Genomic DNA, 24,486 nt, shown 5'->3' with positions numbered 1-24,486 from the left:
CAGGGAGCCAGGGCAACACAGTAACACTGTAACAATCGTCTGGGGTTGTAAATGTCAGAAAATTATTCGCATATTAGCCGCCCCCGACTATTAGCCGCACTTCCAGGTTTCCACCAAAATTTTTGTCAAATTGCTGCGGCTTGTATTCGTGAAATTACTGTAATTTATTCTGCTTGAGATCTTAATCTTTTCCTGTCCTCTCCTCTGAAGTAAATCTGTACTGGGGCAGTTAATGAGTCTTGTAAAATGAGAAGTGGAATCTTAAATGAGGAATTCTGAAGTTCTGCAGAAATATGTCATTTGTTTGGAGGACAGTAGATTATGTTGAGTATTTTTATTATTGCTGTTCTTGCTTGTTTGCAGAATGGATTCACATGGAATATGCACTAGATATCTGAAAATCTAATAACAGTAGAATGTTTTTATTAGGCTGCTTTAAAAAAATGAAACCCACAGCAAATCTTTGAGTATTGTTCATAAGAGTAAATGAAAGCCTCTGTATTGCACTGCTCTCAAAGCTTTGCAAGTTTTACTTCTGATCTCTTAGGAGACGGATATAAAAATCAATAATATGCTTTGTAAAAGGAAAGCATGGGTTTTCGAATGGGTAAAACAGCTGAGTACATGCTGCTAAATACCAATGAGCAGTGTCTTTAATGCATGATTTGTGGCCCTTTTATAGCATTATTTTGCCCAAATTTGTTGTGTGATCGGCATACAGTGGTTGTATAGTAAAGTGCCATGCTTAAGGAATTTGAGTAAAAAAAATAGCTTTTTGTCTTTTTTGAGTTTTCAGACATGTATCTTTGAGTTAGAGTTCTCTTTTTGAGAGAGGGAAAAGGTATGCATGAATTAAGAGTGAACTAAAACAGGAAAATTATTGGGGCAGCCATAGTTGCTGAGTACATCTTCAATCAATTTTCAAGCTATTGAGAGATTTGTGATGTATCCTGTTTTGAGGAAAACAGTTTTGAGGAAAGTTAATTGGTTGCTTTGTTCTTCCAGTAGTCTAATAGTGGTGATTGCTAGCTTAGGACACTTATTCAAGATTTATGGTTTCATGTTAACTAGCTGAGTAACTGTAGGCTGGTCCTGAATTGTTAGTGATTCAAGTCATAGAACATAGGTTTAGGCTGGTAAAGAATTCTATTGCTGCTCTTTTATTGACTGTAGAAAATGTATTTGTTTTTGTCCTAAGGGTCAGATTCTAAGAAGCCAAAATGGGATGACTTCAAAAAGAAAAAGAAGGAGTTAAGACAAACTAGACAAATTAATGATAAAAGTAATTATGACATAGTTGTAAAATCAAAACAAATATGGGAAAGCATGAGAAGGTAATGACTTTTTTTCTTCCACTCTGTTGACTTTTAGCCATAAAAAGCTAGAATACCCTCTTTATCATCTTAAAATTATTTAAAAGTGTATTTCCAAATTGAATCTCTTTAGGTGAGCGGTAACATTGCATGCAGTTTTGTAGGTAGTTCAGACAGAGTATGGTAACCCATGGTCCTGGAAATGTTTGGATTGAACTTGTATTTTAGGCTAAAATTTATAAATTTGTGAGAAATTGCTTAAGAAATTGCCTTTTTTTTAAACCCTGAAAAACAGAGCATGATTCATCCTGATTCTGCAGTGGGATTGCTGCATGAGTTTTTTGTGAAGGGTCCTTCTGAGGTTGTAATTCTAGAACTGATGCTCCATGTCAGCAAGAAAAGTTAAATTTGCTTGTTCTAAGTGTTCATGCTTTGCATGCTTACAGATCTTTGGATCTATAGGCAACTGACTGGAAATTTTAGTTTGTTTAAAAAAAATACTTTTACTCAAAAAAAAAGAAGATAAAGTTAAAGTGTGGAATTCTGGTTTGATTTCCACAAAGTAAAACAGCTTAATCACATCTCTGTACAGGGTTAATGAATGACACTGTAAATTTGGATTGGCAGAAGCCAACCTGGTTTTATTTGTACTGTCTTGCTTCTTAATTTATAGATATCAGTGAATCATACTACAAAAGAAACTGCTTCCTTAGAATTGTTTTACTAAGTTTTTTTTTGCTTGTAGGAAGAAATGTGATAAGGAGAAACGAGAAAAGCTGATGAATGAACTACAGAAGCTTCTTCATGGGAAAATTAAAAATGTAAGAAAAAACTAATGGCGTAGTGCACAAATTCACAAAATCTTCTTTGAAGAACTCTTGTGAGTAAAAAGAATAAAAACAGGGCTGAAACACTGCATTTGACACCTGTGTTTCAGGACAGTAGTCCTGGGATGCTTTTGTCAGCTGGCAATTGTAAAAGGCTATCAAGTAGTTTAGTCTCCTGAAATTGGATGTTAGCTGGAGTTCCGGAACTCAGAGGTTTGATTTGTTACAATGTTGCTTTGCAATTTTATAGTCAAGTTAGTGTCCTCATGTTTAATTATACTAAACAGTCTTTCTGCTTTATTCTTAAATACATAAATTTGCAGTGAAGAGCATGTTGAGCTTTTCGTATTCCATGCTGAAGTGGAACTGTTCCATCACACTTACTCTGAAATTATAAAGAAGAGGAACAAAATACCATAGAGATACCATTTAATGGTTTTATTTCAGTATGAAAAACATTTATGCTTGTCCTTAATTATCAGCAGCTGTTGTCTGTATTTTCTTTGATAGAGTACTTGTGAAGGGGTAAAAACCCATGAGTCTTGGTTTTTATAAGCAGGTAACTGCTTTTGTAATTTTATAATTGACATTTAAATAGCATGAAACTATACCAGAGAGCACATACATAAAGATAATTATGGTGCACACTGCCTTTTGAGTGGTCTAGAGTAATGAAATATCTCTGTCTTTTAGCTGGCATTTGCACACGATTCAACCCGAGTGATCCAGTGCTTTATTCAGTATGGTAATGAGAAGCAAAGGCAAGAGACATTTGAAGAATTGAAAGGTATTTTCATTTTACTTTCATGCTTCTGTGTTGTGGTTAGAATGCATTTAAACAAATTATGTTGATTTTGAATATTTTTGCTTTTTTTCTGAACTGATGCATCTCTAGTGAACTTTTCATACTTATTTAAATAATGACATATAATTTCATAAAGTTAATGTAGTGAAAAATAAACTAGCTAAATGCTTATACCTTCTTCTAGATAGCCTAATAGAGTTGAGCAAGTCGAAATATTCCAGAAATATTGTGAAGAAGTTTCTTATGTATGGGTGAGTATCAAGTGAATTTGCATATCAGTGTTGTGTTGTTTCATTTCCAGTGTGAATGCTGCTTCTTAATCTGCAGTGGATTGATCATGAATAAAAAATATCTCTCTGGAAACAACTTTGTAATGTAATGGAAAAAAAGGGAGGGTAGTGCTAACAGTATTTTTCCTTTTGCAAGAAGTAAAGCTGATGCTGTACATGTCAAGGAGAACATGACAAAAAATGGTCAGATGTATGTTCAGAGTTGGTCTTTGCTGTATATAAAACACTGGCTTTTTAAAATTTTCTTTGCTAAGCATTTCAGGATGGCATTCATTACTCTCTAGATTTTATTCACTGTTTACTTTCCCTTGAAATGCCTTAAAATCTGTCCGCATTCCTGGCTTTCGTTACATATTTTCCCAAGTGCCATAAGGCTGATTCAGATTCATAAATTTCATGGTTTCTGTGATAAAATTTACTACCTAAATGTGTTTCTAAAAATAAAACTATCGATAGATAAGCCTATCTCTAGAGGTTTTAACTCTTGCCATTTGTATTTCCCTGTAAAACAGGACAAAAGCACAGGTTGCAGAAATAATAAAAAGTTTTAAAGGCCATGTGAAAAAAATGCTCCGTCATGCCGAAGCATCTGCTGTAGTGGAATATGCATATAATGACAAAGCCATTCTGGAGCAGAGGAATATGCTGACAGAAGAACTATATGGGAACACTTTCCAGGTTTACAAGGTGGTATTTCAATACTTTGTAGTTTAAGATAGTTTAGCCCGTAAGGTATTGTGTTAGTAATACCTTACCTATCTTGCCTATGATTTCTTCTGATTACATTTCTTTCTGTCAGCTGACCAAAGGTAGTCTAAATGTAATTTAAAGGCAGTTTAAATATTATGATAACTTGTGTGTTTCTTATTTAGATGAAATTGTGGGGTTTTTTTAGTTTAAACCGTGTTCATGTATAAGATTGCTCTCTGCTCATCAAAGACAGTTTGTTCTTATATAGTTTCAGTTCTCATAGTGTCTAGGCTGCAGTCACCCTTGCTGAGCTGAGACTTAGGTGTAATTCTTCACTAATACTGTAGATGACTCTTGTGTCAGGGCTGCCTTATATCTCGTGAGAACTGAGTGTGGGCAGAATGGGCCGGTGTCGACATTCAGCATTTCATGTAGGCTTAGTTTTCCTCTTTGTTTTCTTTTCCCATGGAGATGGTAGGACTTGAGTCCAAACTCCACTGAAACCTAGGTCTGTGGTAGATCCTCACTAGGCATTTGGAACCTTCTTAAAAACTACAACTTCTCTTCTTTTGAATTCTGTTTTTAATTTTTGCTGACTTAGGAAGTTGTTATACATTAGGAATTCTACTACAAAGTACAGAACTGTTTTACACAATTACTAACTTCACTCCAATGACTTTTTCACCTGTTCACTTATACCCAAGATTTCTGTCTAAAAATCTGTTTGATTCTGTTTAAAATTGTCTTAAGAAATTAACACCTCATGTCTGAACCTGTATTTTCTTAACATGTTATTGTAAGTTCTGGTTAGGCATTTTGCAGCACTGAGTAGTAAAGAAGGATGTTTGTTGTGATAATGGGCTGGAAGTGTACTAAGAGTCAAAGGGCCCATGAAATCAAGTGCATGAATTCCATCATTCTATTTTTTGCATAACTTCTTTAAGTAACTATGCATTGTGGTGCAAAACCAAGATTCAGCACAAATGTAGGTTTGTAAAAAATTGCAGTGCAGTCTTTAAAAAGTAGCAGGGATGGTTTAAAAAATACTTCTTCTCATTGTCTGTCCAATCAGACTTCTCTTCTAACAGCAGATTATTTGAAAAGTGTTACCACTGTAATTCTTTTGTTATGATTCCAGGAGGTATTTCTGTGTGTAAGGTATATGGTATATATTCCTCCTCTTTGCTGTTCCTGAACTGGAATTTTGGGGCCTTTGTTTGCTTCTCAGTTCTTTAACTTCTTGTGTTGCCCTCTGATGTGTGCATGAAGCAGGATTTCTGCTTAGCTCAGGAACACAGTGCCTGTTTTGTGTGTTTTGCTGATATAACTGGCAAAAAGCAGCTCAGACTATAAAAGTGGGTTTTGTTTGCTAATGAGAAATATTTAATTTGTAGAAACCTAAGTTTACAGCTCCTGACATACTCAGAAAAGGTAGCTTTTTATTTTTAAAATTGCAAAAATTGTTAGTTTTGCAGAAAATTAATTTTGTTTTTGATATATGTGACATTTGATTGAAAAAGGTCTCAGTATTATAATTTTTTATGGACTCTGATACTTATTGGTGTGATTAAACCTCTGATTGTGCATTCATTTCAGACACCAGCTGTCCCAACATTGGATAAAGTGCTAGAAGCTCAACCTGAAAAGAGAGAGGCCATCTTGGATGAAATGAAGCAGATTCTTACACCAATGGCACAAAAGTAAGGATAAAAATTGGCTGAAGGTGTTACAATCTAATGTAAACCAGTTTCTCTCTGACATACAAACAATGACACTGGTAAATTTGTAAGTTCAGATGACAGTGATACTGATACTCTTTTAAGCTGTAATGTTGCTGTGCTGAATAGTCTATGATTTTGTCCCAGGTGTCGTAATGAATATCTTGCCTTGATTTTGAACTCCACTTCTATGAATTAAAGTGTCCTCTGTCCCAGTCAGACAATTGGTAGAAATGTTGCATTGTGATGTATTTCCATAGTGCGTTATTTCATACGCTTCTCCTGTGGTCTTTATGAGAAAATAGGTTCTATAATTTGCAAGTTTTGGTAGAATCTTCCATGTGTTGTAAGTGTTAAACATCTGAATCCAAAATGACCATGTGGTTTTTGTTCGTTACGCTGCCTAACTTTTTAAGATACAAATGAGGTATTGCTAGCATAATTGAAATTATTATTTGTGGTGAACTTGTTGCTTATTTTCATCTATCCAAATACAGAGAGGCAGTGATCAAGCACTCACTGGTGCATAAAGTATTTTTGGACTTTTTCACTTATGCTCTTCCAAAACAAAGATCTGTAAGTATCTTTATTTTGCTTTTTGTCTTCTTTTGCCTTTCCGTGAAATGATTTTTATCTTCTTGTGAAAATTTTGTAAGTTATCTAGACAAAAATACACATCTTTCTTTAATAGAGTTCTACACATGTGGTGATTCTAGATAGATGATGGGAGAGTAGTGTTGTATGAAGATTTATAGTCACAGTGAATTTTCACAGTAGTGTTTGTCATACTTGAATTTAAAAAAAAAAGTGAGATGACTCTGCTTTTTCCTCTCTTCCTGCTAAATGATCCTTCTTAGTAGCTGGGAAATAATTAAAGTGAGGATCACTGCTTGCAGTAGTTTAGCTTTCCAATGTGTAGTTTCTTAGCAACTTGAAGTGATTGTCCAAAAATCTCTTGACCGAAATACAATGAGATGGGTCCTTCTGTCAGCAGCCAAAACTTTGTCTGCTATATCTGAATTAAGCTGCAAATTTAAGATTACATCAGACATTCCTGTATTTAGGCCTAAATCCATCTGTGTGATGTGACACGGTTTAAGCTGGTATGCTCTTTGACTTTACCTTCAGTGTGTGTGCCTCAGCCTCACCTTGGTTCTGCAGCTCAGAACCTCACTTTGAATCAGACAGCGCCTTCTGCACTTGCTGCCTCTTGCCTCTTTCTGCCAGACCAGACTCCTTCGTACTTCTTTGTTACTGTTAACAAACTGAAAGCTAAGGGTAGGGACATGAATTATTTTTGGCCTATTCTGAGTCCAAATCTTCAGAGTCCAGAACATACCTGTGCATGGTTTCATTTAATGCAATGTGTGAGAATGCTTTTGGATTTGCAGATTTGCATGAACCAGGGGAATAAGGGCATATATTCTTGCTTGGCTTTCTGTGCAAACGTGCTAGTATATGGACATGCTCTTTGGGATTTGGAAACCCCTTCTGCAGATCGGTTCCTGCCTGTGCTTACAGCTAGTGACACCAATTGTGTCGTGATTGAGCAGTTTGTAAATAATTGGTAAAGTGCTTGGAGCCTTTGGCTAGAGAGCAAGAAGAACTAGGGATAGAAAGAGGCATAGGTGGGAGCTGTGCTTCCAGGAAATCTGGAATAATGGGATAGTAACAGAAGTAGTATCTAGTAACCCAAGACAGTGTGATTGGATTTAATTTTTTTCTTTGGCTGATGGTATTGTCAGATAGCTTCAGACAACCTCATTCCTTTGATACAAACTTTTGGTTGTGTCTTGTAATATCTGATGTATAATGTAACCTGGTGCTTAAATGACTTTTTAGTTCTTCTTTCTTTCTGACTTGTACTCTGTATGTATGAATATGCATCAGCTTCAAAGATTTCTTCCTAAATTAGTGGTTGTCTTTTTCTCTAGTTTCTGTCTCACTTCTGAGTACACTTCCTTAAATTTTTAGTAAAAGGACAGCTGACCAGCTTCAATACAGGTGTGGTTTCGTGGCATGATTGTGATGAACAGTGTAGTTTTAAAGAGAGAAAGCTTGTGTCATTTACAGTCCTTTGGACTCTTCTTGAGGCAGTTTTTCACAGGTTGAGGGGAATGAGAGTGATTCTACAGAGCCAGTGATGCAGTATAGTGTGGGCAGACAAAATAATACTTTCAGGCCCTCACCCACCTGCCTTGAAATTCTCAAGCCTTTTCTTTCATCTTTTTGCGTTATCATCTCTTCTTCCCCAGGAAATGATAGAAGCTATCAGAGAAGCTGTTATTTACCTGGCACACACTCACGATGGGGCCCGAGTAGCAATGCACTGTTTATGGCATGGCACTCCCAAGGTAATGTTTGGTTTCCCTCTACTTAGTCTTCTCTGGCTACCCACATGGGTCCTTCTGCTTGTACACATTTTCATGCAATTAACAGTTAGAGAGCTAGGCTAAAAACTGGCCCCTCTTTATCTGTTGGCAGACTTAAGCAGTGTTTTTTTGTGAATCAAATGCTTTTATTAGAACTAATGGAAGCATCTCGTTTTATTTTTAGCAGAGGTTTTGGCAGTGACACATGGAGTAATTTCTCCATTGTAAGGTTATTGGCATTTCATTTGTTCCATGGATTTCTTAATATAAGCAAAATTTACAGTAGGGAGAAGTGAGTAAAGAAATCATGATGTGAAACAGTGTTTGGCTTTGGAATGCCAAGACTTAAAAAATATTATAGGAAGTGTGTTTTATTTCCATCTGCTGATAAAGTATGCAGAAATATTTTGGTGTAATGTATGTCATCTTGTCTTGGAAGTACTGTAATGCCTCCTATGTTTTTCTATCTTAAAAAAATAAAAAGAATGACATGTTAAAGCAGTCCACTTGTTAAAGAATGCAGAAAAAAGAATTAAATTCTTAGGATCTAGGTGTAGTAATGGATCAAAAGAAAACTGAACAGTGATTCCAAGAGCCAAAAATACAGGGAGGAAACAAAATATTCTTGCTAGTAATAGGGGTTTAAACCAAGCTAGAGTTTCAGGTCCTGTTGAATATGTTTCTTTCCAAATGAAGAAATTAAATGCATTCTTCTTTAATTAACAGACAAGATATGAGTGAACATATGTGGTGGTTTGGGGATTTTGGTTGGTGTATTTTTTTCCGAATTTTCTTGACATCTCCCATTGGTGATCTGGACTTGTAAATATGCCACAGGATCTCTCTGAAATCAAGTCACAATTCAGGTTTAACTTTTCACATTGGTTCTGGGTGTAAACTAATAGAATATGTGTGGGTCTTTGGTAAATGCCTTTGCTTTAGAAAGCAAATCGAAGATTATAGTTTTGAAAAGTGTAAATAGCAGTTTAGGTACTCAGAATCACTGGTGTTCTAAGCTCATTTTGAATTTCCTCTTTCCTTTTGGACAGGACAGAAAAGTCATTGTGAAAACTATGAAGACGTATGTTGAAAAAATAGCAACAGTGAGTGTTCATTTACCATTTATTTCATAGTCTCTGAAACTAGTGATTTGGTCGAGGATAGCTTGAATGTTCTTTGGTACTGGGAACAACTTTGAGATCTTAATAAAACTAGTCTTAAAATAGCAGTGATGTTTTAGATAATATAAAATAATTTAACTATGTAATATTTACAGACACACCAAGAAGCTTCATTGTGGGCACTACATGTAGTACTATGCTTCGTTATGGCTGAATTCATTATTATTCCTTGATTTTCTTTCTACTTTTTGTTTTGTTGATCCTAACTTTCTATTGCATCTTCATGTGGCTCATTGGTTAATTCTCCTTGGTTGGGGGTAAAACAGTCTGTATAAGGAAAAGGAAGAAAAATCAAGATGTGTTGGAGATGTCATTGAAAAGGCTCTTTGAACATGCATATTTCTTAGAAGATGCTCAGTATTTTTTTCAAGTCAGGAACCTTCAAAATACATTGGCATGCAATAGAATAAGTGTGTTTTATTTTTTAATGAATAACATATGTGCTTGGAGACTGGAGCACCTGCAGAGTAACAGCTGAAACCAGATTTCACAGAGTTGGGCAAAAGTGCAGCTGTATAGAAGAGCTTTCTGAATTTCCCTTCCTGGTTGCTTCCCTTCCTGGTTGCTGTGGGGTTTGTTATTTGCTAATAGTTATTGTGGTCTCAATCAGTGGCCTTCAAACATATTGATCACATCCTGGGCATGCATCCCCAGTATATATATATATTTATGCGTAAATTACATGCCTTTACTACTATGATAGTGTACATTTTAAAGCATACACAGAAACAGAAAATTGGAAAGGATGGGATAAAAATAATCAGAGGCTAATTTTGGTTTTTTATTAATGGTGTGAAAAACATTTTCTTTTTGCATCGTAGTGGATTGTCTGGTGCAACCCACTTTGAGGGCCACTGTTCTAGGTAACATTTCTCTCCCTAATTTTCCACTAGAACAAATGAGTTGTTTCATTTTATAAATTATATTGAAATATGAGACAGTGGATAAATAATAGCTGACACAACACTGGAGCACAGATGTAGAGCCTCACTGACATACAGTTGCATCTGGTTGTGCCCTGTTGAGTGAGACGATCTTCAGCAATGCCGTAGAGGCTCATTACAGAGATATGATTTCCAGAAACATTGTATGGGACTTTGTTCAAATTTAAGCCAATCTACAATAGAAATAAAGTCTGTATGTAATGTTGCTGTAGGAAAAATACTGATTTCAAATGTTGACAATACAGTAGGATTAGGCTAATAGCTTGAATGTGATAAAACAGTATATCCACTTGAAATGGAAGATCTACCTTTGTTTTAACGACATACTTCTCTTAATGAGCCTTGCTTTTAGAGAGAAACCTAAATCTTGGACTTCTTTCATTCTGTGACAGTAGTCAGAATTTGTTTGTCCTTCATGTGTTATGTTTGACAACCCTCAGAAATCCTGATTCTCAGTCAGTTAGTATATCAGTAAAAATGACTGTATGTCGTTTCTGATATTTCATCTTTGCAGGGTGAATTTTCTCATCTGGTCTTGCTGGCAGCTTTTGATTGCATTGATGATACTAAACTTGTGAAGCAGTTAATTATATCAGTAAGTAATTTAATTTCTCCTAAAATAGTATATTAAGTAGTGTCAGTATGTTTGTCAATGTATAGGAGGATGAAAGTAGGAATCCATCAGCTTTTTAGACTATTTAAATACTTTCTATCTTTATTGTTTCATTATATTTATGTATCATCATTAGTTTTTTCTTTGCCTAGTAGACCGTGGCAGTTTCATACATTGTTTTCATTATTTATTTTAATTAATTTTTAAGCTAGATTCAGAGTGTTTGCTGAAATTTTCCCTTTTAGTATACATTCATTCTGGATAATGGGTGACTGGAGTCTCTTTAAATTCAATGTCTTTTATCATAGAAGTTTGAGTTCTACTGGTATTTCTAGAGATTAAATTGATGGAAAACTTCGGAATGATGATGTTGCCTTACTGATTTTACAAGCAAAACTATTTGCATCCTCTCAGCAGAGAAATTAACATTGATGTACGTGTAATGGCTTGCAGTAGTACTCATGCTATGGCTGCAGGGGCTGACTGTTTTAGGGGAAGTGGGAGGGAGATGACGATGAGGCACATCTGTGTGTGGAGAAGGAATATGAGGAGAAAGTGGTTCTGGTGAGGCTTGTTTTGAAAAATAGGAACAGTTCTTCCTTTGAGCAACTTTGTCTAGGGATTTTGTACCCTATCATAAGGATTTGGCCCTTAGATTGTGCCTCTCTAGTGGGTCTGGAGAGATGAAAGCATCTTCTTGTGGAGGTGGCTTTTGTTCCTCAACAACTTCAGCTGTAATTGCAGCTAGGTTTGGTTCCCAGGCCAGTCTGGAATGTAACAACTTCTGGGAAAGGTCTAAGGAAATAAGCTGTCCTAGTATGAGATATTTGACCTGTTCCTGTACTGTGTAACAAGCACTCTGCTTTTTGGAGAGTTTATTAGTTCAGATACTATGTCTTTAGCTGAGCTTCCAAGATGTCATTAAATTATAGAATCCTCTGAGATCAAGAATTAATCAAAGGTAATGGGATATTTAATGTTTGGTCATCCTACCACATCAGTCTGGACAGAAAATGGAGAACAAGACGCGACCTTCACACATACACAATTGGCCCATCAAGGCTTATGTGAGGTCAAGAATGAGAAAGGATGGCTGGAAAAGGGGATATTCTTCAGATACTGAATGAAAACTGCTAGCAGATGGTGAGGTGAGGGCATCTGAAAATCAAGCACTGAAGCATATTCTGTAGAGGAAACCAATCTTTAATATTATTTCACAGAACACAGTTAGATTTCAAAAATATCTTATAGAGATTGGCATTCTGTTCATTAAAAATCTAGCTTTTTGTTGGTTTGGAATTTTTTTGGTAGTATAAAATACATCATTTATGTGAGTTGGCAGTATGAGTGAGAATTTGTAGGTAAAGGAGGATTTTAAGCTCTTTAAATCATCTTGAGGAAAGTATTTTGTTATCATCATCTCTCAGGTCCACGGAGTCTTAATCCTGGACTAAACTCTGTGTGTGATGCTTTGAACTTTCATATGTAATAGGAACTGCACATCAAGTGCTTGGCATATGTAAGGATTCAGGCAGATTTTAGCTCAAAATCCCTCTCATTCTGAGGACTCCAAAAAGATGGAGACATTACCATTTAGAGTTTCTCCTGGTACTTCTTCACAGTTCTAATACTGATAGTGACCAAGAACTGTTATTTCATTAATGTTTTGTTGTGGTTTATTTACTCTCTCAGGAAATAAAGGCTTCTTTGCCCGATATAATAAACAACAAATATGGAAAGAAGGTCTTGTTGTATCTGCTGAGTCCTAGAGATCCTGCACATTTTGTTCCAGAAATCATCACACTTCTGCAACAGGGAGATGGAAATGCCTATAGGTAACTCAGATGTGAATGTTACGTGTTTTTTTCTTAAGAGTCCAGAAGAAGTCATGCACCTTTTTGCCATGATTTAATTTCAACTTTTCTTTGTAATAAATCTAAGTAATATGTAAAAACATAAGTAAATACATAAAAACAATACCCTTTTGTAAAGGGCAAATATTGTGATGTATTTTGTGTGGAAGCTCATGTATCCAATTTAGTATAAAGGAAAATGTGTAATATGCATAACTGGTGCTTAGAGTAACATAAAAATAAATCTCAAAATCTAACAATAAGAAGGGAAATTGTTAATTTGGTTTGAGTCTCTGGTATTGACATTGATGCTTACCAGCTTTTGAAGAAGGAGCAGTTCTAGATGACTAGTAAGCTGTGTAAAAAGTACATCTCCATAGTCGAGATAACAAAATGAAAAGATACAGTAAATGTTACTTACAAGAAAAAACTTCATGGGATTTTGAGACAGTCAGCTTTAAACACTTTTTCACTCCATGTGTTCTTAAATTCTGTGTCCAACATATGTTTAATTGTACATGAAACAGAGGGAGCAATAATGCCTGTATTTGAATCTAGCAGTAATTTAAATGTCTCAAACAGCACATACATTCTGAAATTCCCTTACTTGATGTGCACACAGTGCAAATCTTCTGCAGTAATGTGCTGTCTCTTTCATCAGTAAGAAAAATACTGAACTCCGTCGCCATGAACTTCTGGAAGCCATTTCCTTACCTCTGCTGGAATATTTGCAAGAACATACCAAAGAAGTAGTGATAGACAAAGCTACTTTTGTCTTGGTTGCTGATATTTTAAGAACAGCCCTTGGTGACATCCAGCCTGCACTAGATGCAATTGCTAAGTTAGCAGCAGAAGAGCTGGTTCCAGGGGGCCGTGATGGACAGGTAATGTTCAGAAGACAAGGGATTGAGATCTTGCAGGTCTTCTGCATTGCTAAAATGAATTCTGGTCTTGTTTTCCTTTATGTAAGACATCAGTGTACTGCCTTGATAGCACTTGCACATTTGATGTGGTCCTGTCTTCTGACTTGTGGATTTCATAATTTATTATTAGTGCATCTGGATGGTGGCTTGAACCAGCATTTCAGGAGTTGTAGGGCAAGGTGCTTTGTAATCTTCAATCTTCAGAACTCCTTTAAACACTTAGTGGAAATATTGCTGACAAGCATGTTACACAGTCTCTTTTCATGTTATCACTGCAGTCAAGCACTTAGAAAAGTTTTGTAGGTCATTTGACTGTTTACACTGAGAGGGACAGGATCTCTTACCTTTCAGGTGTACATATCTCCATGTAAGGAATGATCTTAGATAAGAGCTATTTGCCTTCACAGTAATGACCTTCTCTTCAAAGAGTTTCCCTCCTCTACTTTGTTAAAATCAGTCAGATATGTGTCCATAGACTAGAAAGCAAAAAAAAATACAATGTATGCTATATTTAAGATAGATATCCTCCAGATAGTTGTGGTGTTTAGCTCTGTGTTTCACATTCTTTGATACACATTTTATGAAATTTGATGTGAACTACATGTGTTTCTGTGACTTTCTGTGAACCATGCTGTAGCTGATTTTCAAATGTGGAAATGTAAAAGGTCTGGAAGTGCTGACAGAGGCAGTTTGACCAGGAGATTCTGTTTGTTAAGAATGAAGTCCTTGGAGGAGTGGATGAAATGTTGGTTGGTGCAGTTTATATTACTTAAAGTTGAGTGTTACAGGGACGATGGTAAGAGTTAAAATGGTCAGTTTGAATGAGTAGCCAGAAGCTTTCATCAAACTTGTTGACATTAGCATAGGTCATGACTCAATGAATGACTGTGATGGCAGAGGGAATAAATCAAGCAGAAATATTTATGGCCAGACATGTAACTGGATTTTGAACCAACATCACTAAATTTTGTTTTAATTTGGTTTGTCTATTCCCCTTAAAGCTTCACATTGCAGAACATCCAGCAGGCCATCTGGTTTTGAAATGGTTAATAGAGCAAGATGAAAAAATGAAAGAGAGTGGAAAAGAAGGTATGTTGGAAATACAGCTTTATATGCTCAGATTGACTTCAGAGTAATTTGCTATCTGACCTCAAATAAGATAGTTTTGCAGTTATTTCTTTGAGTATACTAGTATGTGGAAAATTTAATGTTGTTTCTATCTTTTTGCTGTTGTGAGCTGCTATACAAACAGAATGCCAAGGATATGTTTGCTTTTTTTGCAATGCAAGCAGTGGTTGGGTTTTTTTCTCAGGGCTTTAATGTGTATTTGGGGCGGAGCTCATTTCTGTGCTAAAAATGTCTTGATAGCTTTGCTAAATTATGTAGTAGTTTAAGGATAATAATAGAAACAGTAAAGTCTTTCCTACAGGAACCCCTGTTTCATTAGTGCTTGTAAGCCAGGCTGTAATCTTTACTGTGTTCGTAAGTGCTGCTGGGTTAATGCTTTGTAACTGTTACTAAAATAATTTTGTGCACAAAAATAGAAAATCTTTGCTAGTTTATGTTCCATAAGGCAGATATTGGACACAGATGTTCTCATCTTAATTTAGCTTTTAAACTTATGTTATTATGTAACTGTAAAATCTTCTGTATGTATTGCTCTATTCTAATAGTGATTACTTTTTCTCATACAAAATGCTCAAAAAAATGAAAGCATGTGGTTGGCAAAGTATAATCTGAGGCCACTTCTCTGTGTGTCATAGGTTTTTCTAAGCAGAATTATCACATCTTGTTAAACTTTTTATTTCTTTTCCTCTTGCTACGTTCAGTATTCCTTTAAAAATACTAGTTATGCTTTGTTAAACGTTTCCGAAAGTAGACTGTTTTCCCAGCTCTCAAGCAGATCATTAAAAATGTGCAAAGGAGAAGTATTATGAGTGTCTTTCAGAGACTTGCCTGTCTAAAATGATAGTAATCTGGATTTATTTCTGTAAAAATTGTACAATTTCCCGTTTAATCACATGCTGTTCCTGTTGGTTTCTTCCAAAAAGTACTATTCAGAATTGTTGCTCTGAGTTTATTAAATTGTCATTAAACCTCAAGCAAATTGTCAACATATGGGGAACAAGTTGTATAAAATCTCACCTGTCTTCAGGTGGAAATAGTGACAGTGAAAAAGTGTTTGGAGTGTTTCAGTGTTTGGCGGCTGATGCTTATTGGGGTTGGGTGGGGATTTTTGCATTGTTTACTGGTAAGTTTGCTCAGAATACAAAGTTGTTAAGAACAGTTTCCATACAGTTCATTTCTTTAAATTCAGCTGTCGCTTTGAAGTCAGCCTAAGTTAGTGTGATGAATCTGAAGTCAACGTAGGCTTTCAAAGCCACTTAAGAAATAGAGCCCTAAAGCATCAGTACAGCTGAAAAAGACAAAGTTTTTGCATCAATAAAGGATTAGCTCTGAAATTTGAAGTAACTTCAAATTCTTTTCCTCCAGTTGTAGAGTCAGGTGCTTAAAAATGGAGCATTTTTCTACAGAGGCATTTACGTATTTAGTATATTGCATACAGTGATCTGTTCAACCAGAATGATTCTGTGATTCTTGCCAAGTTCTCTCTTTGGACTGGATGCTTTCTGTAAGACATTAGTAGCCTTTCATGCCTTTTTTAAAAAACAAACAAGTTACTTCATACTAGTGAACTGTCACACAGTGCTGCTGTTGTCTAACAAATTCCTTGCAGTACAATGGAAGTGGTCTAATATCTATAAAGGTTTGCATTGCATTGAACAGTCAATTATTTTGAGGGAGCGGAACTTTGTGAATACTTGGGGGACTAAAAACAATTTGATTAAATCAAAACTACAGAGGACTTTCAACAGGCTTCTTTGTAGAACGATACTGTCTGATTTTTTTTTCTTCCCCTGCTTCTTTCCCACATTTTGCAGTTTGCTTTGGAAGAACACTGGTGGAACATGTTGGTGTTGAGAATCTGAAGACCTGGGCAGAAGTAAATCGAGGTGCCATTATTCTTTGTTGGTAAGTAAGGCACATGACTACTTCTGATTTGATCATGTGGTTAATGTCTTGAGCAGCTGAGAGCACATCAATTGAAATTTCTGCCAACAAAATCTGCGTGTGCTGTCTTGAATGCAACTAGCTAGTATTGACTAAAACAGGGATTAGAAAATTCAAACCGTAGTTTTTACAGGTTAATCCTTGAGTTCCGTCTTTTATAGTACCAGTAAGCAGCTCAGTATCAGAAAATCTGAAGATTAAAAACAAAATTATTTTTAAAATTGTTCTTACTGTGTCTTGGCTTTACAAGCATAAAACTCCCAAAAGAGCAGTCCGCAAATAGCTACATTAAAATAATTAACTTTAGAATACCTGGGACTGGTGGTAGCATACAAAAATCTGGAAATTGTTTTGAATTGTTTGTTTCGCTAAATTATTGCTTTGTGTTGATACCTTAATTGCAAAGCCTAAAGTGTTCTCATACTGAAGTAGAGAAGTGTTTGAAGAGACCATACCTAAGAATAGATTGTGTAAAGGCCTATGATGAGCTAACTGGTTCACAAATTTGAAGCAGTGAACCATGCAACTGGTGAGATCAAAAACATCCCACAGGGATCAGATTAACATTAGCATTTTGTTTTATGAAGAGTGAACTGCAGTGTTAATCATCGCTGCTTTCACTTTGTAGGTAACTGTCAGTGTCAGGTCACAGAAACCCAAAGTTGTCTGGCTGAAGTGTGTGTCCATGTTCTGGAGCTTGTGTATCAGCCTGGCCCTTCTGGCACCTCACAAAGACTTTCACTGAGCCAAAATCAGCCAGCAATTCAAACAGGCAACATGATTTTGAACATTAAGTGCCTTGATCTCTTTTTTTCCTCCACTTTTCTCCCTCTGAAAGTAACAATAGATTCCTTGGTGTTTGCTTTCCATCTCTGATGTATATCAGTTTAGAGTAGGGCTGCTTTGATGTTCGTGCTCTTTTGCAAATCTAAAGCAATTTTGTGAATCCAAAGCCATTTCCACATCTGTTAGCTAATCTGAGTTTAATTCTAACTATTTTTGCTCATTATCGTTTAGATCACTAGTGAGAAGAACTGATAGTAGAAGAGTAGTTGCAATCCAGTTACAAAACAGGTTCACACAACATCTTACTATATGTGTGTGGCTGTTAAGATTGTTCAGCTGCCAAAATGGTAATGCTCTTTCTTTGCCTCTTGTAACAGGCCTTTAGAATTCAACAAATGCACCTAATACCTTTAAATTATCTGATCCTGTGCACAGATGTTCAGTGAAGTTTTGTTAGAAAGGCTTATTCACTGATACTGTATTAATGCTTGGGCGTTCTTCCTTTAAGTCAAGGCTGAACATACTCATTTAACATGTGATGGGGGTGGTGTATGTACTAAGCTGTTGGGATTGTCCAAATAAAGTTGTAAAGTAAATTAATAGATTTTTTTCCAGTATTTATCACTTTAACAACTGTTTGGCAATCACTGTGACAAAAGTCTTCTAATAGATATTGAAGACTTAGAGATGAAACAGGAAACTGGTAATAGCTCATTAAAGAAACTAACACAGGAGTGGTGTATTTTGTGGAAAAGTCTTGTGGAAAGGCAGTCTTTCTCCTTCTCTGCTATTACTCACATCACTCCAGGTGGAGCCTTGACAAGTGTCCTTTGTTTCTAAGTGAGGGATCTTACCTTCCACCATTTTCACCCATACTGAAACGTAACTTAAAAAGTGTATTGTAGGACTCTTTGTTTGATGGAATTTTGTTGGTAGTGTTTGGTTTATTAAATCTAAATCCTTTGTGGAATGACTTCTCTTGATGACTTTTTAGGCCTAATGTCCTTCTATTTAGGCAGTTGAGAACACACAAACAAAATTATCTCCTTTTGTTCCATTTCATGTGACACTTGCTTACCTCACTGTCACATAGCAATGAATCGCATTTTTGTTTAACTGCACTGAAGTCAAAAAATTACCTAAATTGTACAGCAGTGATTAATTTAGTCTTAATTTAGTAAAGTAACAGGGGAGGATTTAACATAAAGTAAATGTTGAGTTTTTAAAAACCTTTGCGTTTAAAAAGCCCAGATACTTCTTATTGTGATTTAACACTGGCCAAATGGCAGGCATCCATGAAAGCACTCACTCACCCTCCCCTGCCATAGCTGGGCAGAGGAGAGGAAAAGAAATTATCAAAGGGTTCATGAATTGAGATGAGGACTGGGAGAAAACACTCCAAGGGCAAAACAGGTTTAACTTAAAGGTAGGAAGTAAGTTTATTACTAACAGAATCAGAGGAGGATAATGAGAAGTAAAATAAGCCCTCAAAAAAACCCCACCTTTGTCTCCCTCAGCCCCTCCCCACTGACAGCGCAGGGCATCAGGGTTTTGGTCAGTTCATCACTGAGATTTTCTTCTGCTGCTCAGGGAGAGGAGTCCTTCCCCTGTGAGGCCATGGGGTCCCTCCTGTGGGACACAGTTCTCCATGAACTTCCCCAGCGTGGGTCCAATCTCACGAGCAGCAGCCAAACCTCACCTGCTGCAACGTGAGTCCCTCCCATGGGCAGACAGGGCTTTCAGAACTGCTGTGGTGTGGGTCACTCTTCCATGGGGTGCACTCCTCCAGGGACAGGCTGCTCCAGCCTGGGAGCAGGGGCCTCTCTTCCTTGGGTCTCCCACTGGATCACAGCCTCCTCCAGGCATCACCAGCTCTGTCATGGGCACCTCCCCCAGGGCTGTGGATGGATCTCTGCACCCCCATGGATCCCCATGGGCTGTGGGTTGATATCTGCGTCCCCCATGGATCTCCATGGGCTGTGGGTGGATCTCTGCATCCCCCATGGATCCCCATGGGCTGTGGGTGGATCTCTGCATCCCCCATGGATCTCCTTGGGCTGTGGGTGGATCTTTGCATCCCCCATGGATCCCCATGGGATGTAGATCTGAAACTCAGAATTACTCAGTCACTCCATTTGAAGATTTTTGGCTATTTAGTCCTTTAAGCTTATTTATCAGTTATAAGCAGTCACTACATGTGCTTGGCTTCTCAGTAACCTGGTATCCTCTGGACCTTTCCTTGCCTTACTTGCTTTTGATTTTTATAAAAATATCTGGGGCCTGGTTCTGACTTATCACTATCTTGGGTACCCTCTGCACGTTCACATGTGTGTGTTAAGTGTTCTAAGTACGTGAATGTCATAGATGCTTGCCTACGTAAATTCCTGTATATGACTTTTCTATATATTTTTAAATTTGTAAATGATGTGTAGCATCAGGGTAGAAAATGGATAAGAATGTACTTCACCAAATGTGTTATGTTTTACATCCACAAAATACAGAGGTGCCAGCTTTCTAGACCTTGTAAGAACTTGGAGAAGAGTAATTTAAAAATACCCCACTTTGTCACTATGTTGGTCTTTTGGCTGTGTTATAAAACATGAAGATGTTCTGTATTAAGAATGTCTTAACTTATCTGTGGTTACTATGACTTAGAAAGTGTGTAGCTGTCAGAAGCTGACATAGAATTTTAGAGATGAGTAAAATGCAGTCTAGAAAATGCTTTGTGTGGTCCTTGTCTCTTACGGTGAGTGAAACATATAGACCTCTCCATGTTAATTATCAATGTGTTCAGCGCATCCTTTTCCAGAATTCTGGACTTTCTTGCTTTATCAGGGGATCATGACTTATAGATGAGAAAATATCACCCTCAGCTGTGTTGAATTCAGTTTTAAAGAAAAGCCTCTTGATTAAATGATACCATTACAGCTAAAAGTGTAACACAATTTGTTGCTAAAGGTTGTTGTAAAGTCATAGTCATAGATATAAATCTTGGAATTAAGTAGCTGAAAGTTGTGGTGTTGTCAGATGGACATCCATTGCTTTCCTGCCTATAATGTGTTGCCATCCAGCACAAGATTTGGTGCTCTAAAGGAGACATAATTTACATCTTAAGATACATTTGCCATGACTAATCATTATTTTAAAAGTAGGTAAGAAACAAGCTTTTAGGTCGATGCAAATTTGGGAGCCACTCAGAAGAATCCTAGGGATTGTAAGGACTTGTAGCATCATGCAGCCTGCTTCATACCAGCACACAGGTGTTAGAATCTGTTAGAATCTGTTTCCAGTGTTAGTTTATTTGTATGTCAGACTCGTAGTTCTGATCTGGTTTGCACAAACTGGGTGTAGAAGGCACTTTTCTAGGCAGTGTTCACTCATCATTTTGAAGTAGCAAATGAGGTGTGCCATTAACTCGGCAGATCTTGTATTTCAATCCAAGAACATTTCACTGTCAACTGAAGAAAGGGAGAAGACAGTCACTACTAAGCTGATAGTATTTTACAGCTTATGGTGAATTTCTTTGTTTCTGAGGAAGAGAATTTATCTGGTAAATATGATTTGTTTTCCAAAAGGAGAACAGAACTGGTAAGGCTTCATTGTTTTTCACTAACTGCAGAATGAAAGTACAGTAGTGAAGGTGCTTGATGTATAATTAGATGTACTTCACTCATTCCAGTTTTAGGATTCCCATTACAAGAAAGGCATCAACAACTGGAGTGGATTCAATGAAGGGTGACCAGCGTAGTTGTAGACTGGGTCCTTTGGCCTGGAAGGAGAGGCTGTGGGGCCAAGTCTGTTTCAGCTGGGAGAAGGGGCAGCTTGTGGGCTTCTGACAACATCCCTGGCACCAATGGTGTGGATGGAGAGCTGGTCCCCTCACAGCAGTGTAAGTGTAGAGGGCAAGAGGCAGTGGCACAAACTGAAACACGAGAAGCTTAGGCTGGAGATAAGAAGAAACCTTCTCCCCATGAGGATGGTGCAGCAGTGGGGCTGGGACCTGGGGAGTTTTGGTTGTCCTCAGCCTGGCAGGTTTGAAGCCCAAACTGAGTGAAACCCTGAACAACCTAATCTGACCCAGTATTTGAACATGATTTGAGTAGGGTTAGCAGTTCCTTGCAGACTGATTTATCCTCTGTTGGCTGTGTTCTGACTTGGTGTTTCGTATTTTATGGAAAATTTTACATGTTTTTTGTAATATGAGGTGATAGCATCTAACTTGAACTATATTTTCTTAAATAGTTATGGTTTCCCATAATTGACAGCTCCTTTTTCTGTAACCTACATGCTGACCTTTGATATCCTTCATTTTTTTTCCTGTGTCTTGGCAGCCTTCTCCGAAGCACTGATGAAAAGGTGGTAAGCACAGTCAAAAAAGGACTAAAAAAACTCATCCCAAAGCTGAAGCGGAATAGAAATGTAAAAGGAATAGAAGCATTACTGGAGAAATTGACTTCCTAGTGTAAATGAACCTAAAATAATTATTTACATCAATGCAATCAACTGAGATTTGGTAAGATTTTGTACCGTGGTTGTTTTAAGAAGCAGTGTATGCATTTGTATATTAAATAATTTCTAAAATAACTTGTCATTGTACTCATTCGGTTGTACACAATAGAAGATTCTTCTCAGAGATTGAAATCTCAAGATTTGAGAGCTAATGGAAACTTCTGAACACATAATCAAGGCATTAAATCTTTACTGATAACTTGCACAAAAAATGTTTTAAGTGTTGTTAAAATTTGCATGTGTGGTGTCATGGTTACCACAGAAACACAAGCATCTGTTCTGGACATGCTGTGTTTGGGCAACTGTATTTGTTTTAATCTGCTTCCCTCCTGGTTTCCTAAAAAACCCCCAGATCACCCAGGAAGACTACTTAAGTCCCATTCTTATCCTGTGATGCAGGCTATCGTCCCTAGGAACTAACAAGAATAAAATGAAAATAGTGTCTCTGATTTTTTTCAGAGAAGGTCCTGAAGGAACAGCTGACTGTTTCAATGGACCACAATTTGATTTCATTCAAACCTTCTATCTACACACTTTTAAGCCCTAATAAACCCTAAGGATTTGAGGGGAAAGGTGGGGGGGGCAGTGGTCTAGGGTTTTTTTGTGGTAATGGGGGAGACGTGAATTCACTTCTACATTATACCAAATCAGTATCCTATTGATTTTTCCTGTACCTTGTTTTGATCTAGAAAAATGAAACCAATATTTTATTTTCTGCATTTAGAAAAAAATCCAAAACTTCCTTTGTAAGGCATTCATGGAACATCCACTCTGCTGGTGCTCAAGGCTGTGCTGTTAGACTGATCCAGGCAGAGAACCTGATTGATTAAATCTCCAGCTGTAGGAGTCACTCTTTACTGTTGCTTAGCTTGGCAAGATGTGGTTCCATTAGTAATAGCAGGTATTTAGGCATTGCTTCTCCTAAGACAGCAGCTTCCTCAGCAACTACCAGTGATTGGTTGCTAGTGGTAAAGTAAACTGGTTTAAGTTCCCATGATTTACATACTTGTAATCAATCTCAAATTACTGCATTTACTGACAGGGGTCATCATGATCCACCACTAGTCCTGCACTACACACTCCTGCACAAATCACAGCCAGATTACACAGTGTTAGACTCAGACTTGAATGCGTAGCAAGAGGTAAAATACAGTAAATTCACGAATACAAGCCGCAGGGAGTATAAGCCGCATATCCGGTGTGTTGGCAACATTGATGTCTTTGTCAATAAATAAGCCGCACCCGGAATATTAGCCGCACTTTAGTTCGCCGCGAACTTTCACAAAGTCGTCATTTAGTAACACAATCGCGGGATCGCCGGGGCTTACTGGCTTACTGGCTTACTTCGGACCTCGGAAACATTGTTTCCAAGTGAAAAAAGACACACCCTTTATTTACAAGCCGAAAAAGACAGGAACAATAGTGTGGTCATTTTGCGAGCATTCCCAATGGATCTGCGTTGCCTTTAAACAGCCGCTCAGCCGCGCGGGCAGGCAGCTGAACTCCGAGCAGAGCCACATCTCCGTGCTGGCACAGGAGCGGCTGCTGTAGCCCTCACAGCCCCGCGGGCCGAGCGGCCGCTCTAGCCCTCTCCCTGCGGGCTGAGCGGCTCCCCCAGCCCTCTCCCTGCGAGCCCAGCCAGCCCCGCAGCCGCACAAGACTGAAAACACTTTAAAAAGTACAGAGAAATATCACACACTTTTATCGAACTGCCGAGGTAACTCGCCGAGGTAACTCACCCCGATAACAGCCCCCACCCCTCAGTAACGCCGCCATCCACAGGCAGGCAATAAGCTGTTCTCTGATTGGTTCCTCGTCGGAACAACGGGAAACCATGGATTTCAAACTGTTTCAGCTCGGGACTGGACTGGTATGATACTAGGTAAGGGCAGATATCACATTTTTGTTCATAAATTAGCCGCACCCAAATATTAGCCGCACTTCCGGGTTTCCACCAAAATTTTTGTCTAATTGCTGCGGCTTGTATTCGTGAAATTACTGTACTCTGGTTCTTTGGGGAGCACCTGTATGGCCTTGATGTTAAAACAAACAAAGCATCAGATTCATGGAAGCACACGTTCTTACATGGCTGTTTGCTGTTCAGTTTATCAGCACCTTCTCTAGCTATGACTTAATTTCATTGCTCCTGTATGTCCGTGCCAGGTTCTAAACATTAGATTATTACCCTCAGTAACCTGAAAATTGAGAAGGGGATTTTTTAATCCTCCCTATTTTGCTATAGCACTTATTGGAGCTACCAAGTTATCTTGGAATTGGAGCATCTCTCCAGTGAGGAAAGACTGGGGAAACTGGGCCTGCTCAGCCTTGAAATCACTTGAGTAACGACCTCATCAATGCCTGTGAGTGTCCTAAGGCAGGGTGCCAGGAGGATGGAGTCAGGCTCTTCTTGGTGCTGAGCAATAGGACAAGAGGCAAAGGGTGGAAACTGCTGAACGGAAGTTCCACCAGAACATGAGGGAGAGTTTTTTTGTGCAGTGGAACAGGTTGCACAGAGGGGTTGTGGAGTCTTCTTTCAGTGGGGGCATTCCAGAACTCTGGTCACTATCCTGGACTGAAGTGCTTTAGGATG

General features: G+C 37.7%; 1 protein-coding gene across 6 annotated transcripts in view; it reads left to right on the top strand.

The window, feature by feature from the left end:
* The window catches only part of PUM3 (pumilio RNA binding family member 3), an 83,173-nt gene that overhangs the window by 47,095 nt on the left and 11,592 nt on the right, over window positions 1-24,486 (top strand). For 5 of the 6 annotated variants that reach the window (XM_033085471.1, XM_033085473.1, XM_033085468.1 and 2 more), the window contains 15 exons: window positions 1,199-1,334; window positions 2,059-2,134; window positions 2,834-2,927; window positions 3,130-3,196; window positions 3,748-3,922; window positions 5,522-5,625; window positions 6,141-6,219; window positions 7,899-7,997; window positions 9,065-9,118; window positions 10,655-10,735; window positions 12,446-12,588; window positions 13,268-13,490; window positions 14,531-14,618; window positions 16,472-16,562; window positions 21,719-21,971. In XM_033085471.1, the coding sequence (XP_032941362.1) occupies window positions 1,199-1,334; window positions 2,059-2,134; window positions 2,834-2,927; window positions 3,130-3,196; window positions 3,748-3,922; window positions 5,522-5,625; window positions 6,141-6,219; window positions 7,899-7,997; window positions 9,065-9,118; window positions 10,655-10,735; window positions 12,446-12,588; window positions 13,268-13,490; window positions 14,531-14,618; window positions 16,472-16,562; window positions 21,719-21,848 (1,640 nt within the window). In that variant the 3' untranslated portion in view covers window positions 21,849-21,971. Of the gene's footprint in view, window positions 1-1,198; window positions 1,335-2,058; window positions 2,135-2,833; window positions 2,928-3,129; window positions 3,197-3,747; window positions 3,923-5,521; window positions 5,626-6,140; window positions 6,220-7,898; window positions 7,998-9,064; window positions 9,119-10,654; window positions 10,736-12,445; window positions 12,589-13,267; window positions 13,491-14,530; window positions 14,619-16,471; window positions 16,563-21,718; window positions 21,972-24,486 lie in introns of those variants that run through there. The other variant, XR_004420730.1, reaches the window with a different exon arrangement.

Source organism: Catharus ustulatus, chromosome Z, assembly GCF_009819885.2.
Source record: "Catharus ustulatus isolate bCatUst1 chromosome Z, bCatUst1.pri.v2, whole genome shotgun sequence".
Classification (NCBI taxonomy): Eukaryota; Metazoa; Chordata; class Aves; order Passeriformes; family Turdidae; genus Catharus; species Catharus ustulatus.
Note: the sequence above shows the minus strand (reverse complement) of the source record. Positions and strands in the feature narration are given on the sequence as shown.